Here is a 1,512-nt window from a genome sequence, read left to right as displayed (position 1 = left end):
GCTGCTGCTGCTGCTGCAGCAGTAGGAGCAGCAGTAGCGGCAGCAGCAGCTGCAGCAGCTGCAGCAGCAGTAGCAGCAGCGGCAGCAGCAGCAAATAAAGAGAACAACTGCTGGGGTTACTGCCCTGCAGTTTTATTTCCCAGTCCTCGTGTGGGCTCCAGTGTTTGGGGCGAACATAGAGGTTCTAGGGTTTAGGGTTTAGGGTTTAGGGTTTAGGGTTTGGGTTTTCAGACGCGGAGGAGGCTGGAGACGGAAGTTCTTCTGAAGATGAATTGGTGGGGCCGAAGCCGATGGAAGTGACGAACAAACTGGCGCAGAAAAACGTCGAGTAAACCCTAAACCCTAATTCCTAAACCCTAATTCCTAAACCCTAAACCCTAAGTGACAAGCGGGAAGCCGCAGCTGTGGAGCCTAAACCCTAGGAAGGAGTCTCGGGTTGGTGCTGCGGGCCTGCTGCAGCAGCTGCGCTAAAGTAGACCTCAAAATCAGGATTTAGGGTTTAGGGTTTAGGGTTTAGGGTTTGTGTACAGCTACGGTTTCGCGCTGCGGCCTGGCGAAGGTGAAGCCATTGCCCAATTCGTGCAGGAGGGAAAGCGTATTCCGAGAAGAGGAGAAGTGAGGAAGGGTTTAGGGTTTCGGGTTTAGGGTTTGGGGTTTAGGGTATAGAGTTCAAGGGTTTGAGGTTTAGGGTCCAGGGGCCGATCCCGAGGCTGCAGCGTCGTTGCAGCTGCGGTTATGCGTTTTGCTGCGCCTGCGCAGTTGAGGGTTTAGGGTTTAGGGTTTAGGGTTTAGGGTTTAGGGTTTGCGTTTTAGGTTGGTTTGACGGCCGAAGAGATTTCGACTTTCGAAAGTTTGGGATACGTCATGAGCGGCTCCAGGTGCGGCAAACCCTAAACCCTAAACCCTAGCTTCAAACCTTTAGCCGAAACCCTAAATCCTAGTTTTAAACTCTCGGCGCTAAACCCTAAACCCTAGCTCGAAACCCTAGTGCATTGAGACCCTAAGTGAGCTTTTGGAAATTGGCGAAAAGGATTTGAAAGTTAAAAATAACAATTAATTGTAAAAACAAAAATAAAAAATAGATAATCAAAATCAAATTAATGCAATTCGAAGAAATCGATGTAGCGCAACGGGAAGGAGTGCAGCTTGCGGGTTGACTCTAGGGTTTAGGGTTTAGGATTTAGGGTTTAGGGTTTAAGATTTTGTGTTTAGGGTTTAGGGTTTTGTTGCAGGCACCGTTGCATGAACGCAATTCATTAGTCCTTAGCGTCTAGTGCCTAGCTTCCAGGTTCAGGCTCTACGGTTTAGGCCTTAGGGCTTAGGGTTTCGGGATTAGGGTTTAGGGTTTAGGGTCTAGGGTTTTGCTGCAGGCACCGGCGCATGAACGCGATTCGGCTGCGGAAGGAAAACCAAGTTTACAGCGTGGAGGAGCAGCGGGCGCTGGCGATGCTGAACTATGAAGAAAGAGCAGCTCGAGAAAGTCAATTGATTTATGATTTGAAAGAAATGTTG

General features: G+C 49.3%; 1 protein-coding gene across 1 annotated transcript; it reads left to right on the top strand.

Moving 5' to 3' along the window:
• Positions 1-231: 231 nt before the first annotated feature.
• On the top strand, positions 232-894 carry ETH_00036005 (nuclear NF-kB activating protein, putative; the record flags this gene model as incomplete). Its single annotated transcript, XM_013379671.1, has 3 exons — positions 232-328; positions 531-615; positions 814-894. Coding segments are annotated over 3 exons (263 nt in total), but the record flags the coding sequence as incomplete, so codon positions are not given.
• Between the last annotated feature and the right edge of the window lie 618 nt (positions 895-1,512).

This window comes from Eimeria tenella, genomic scaffold, assembly GCF_000499545.2.
Source record: "Eimeria tenella Houghton genomic scaffold, Eth_scaff3770, whole genome shotgun sequence".
NCBI classification, from domain to species: domain Eukaryota; phylum Apicomplexa; class Conoidasida; order Eucoccidiorida; family Eimeriidae; genus Eimeria; species Eimeria tenella.
The sequence above is the reverse complement of the archived record's forward strand: the minus strand, read 5'-3'. Positions and strand labels throughout refer to the sequence as shown.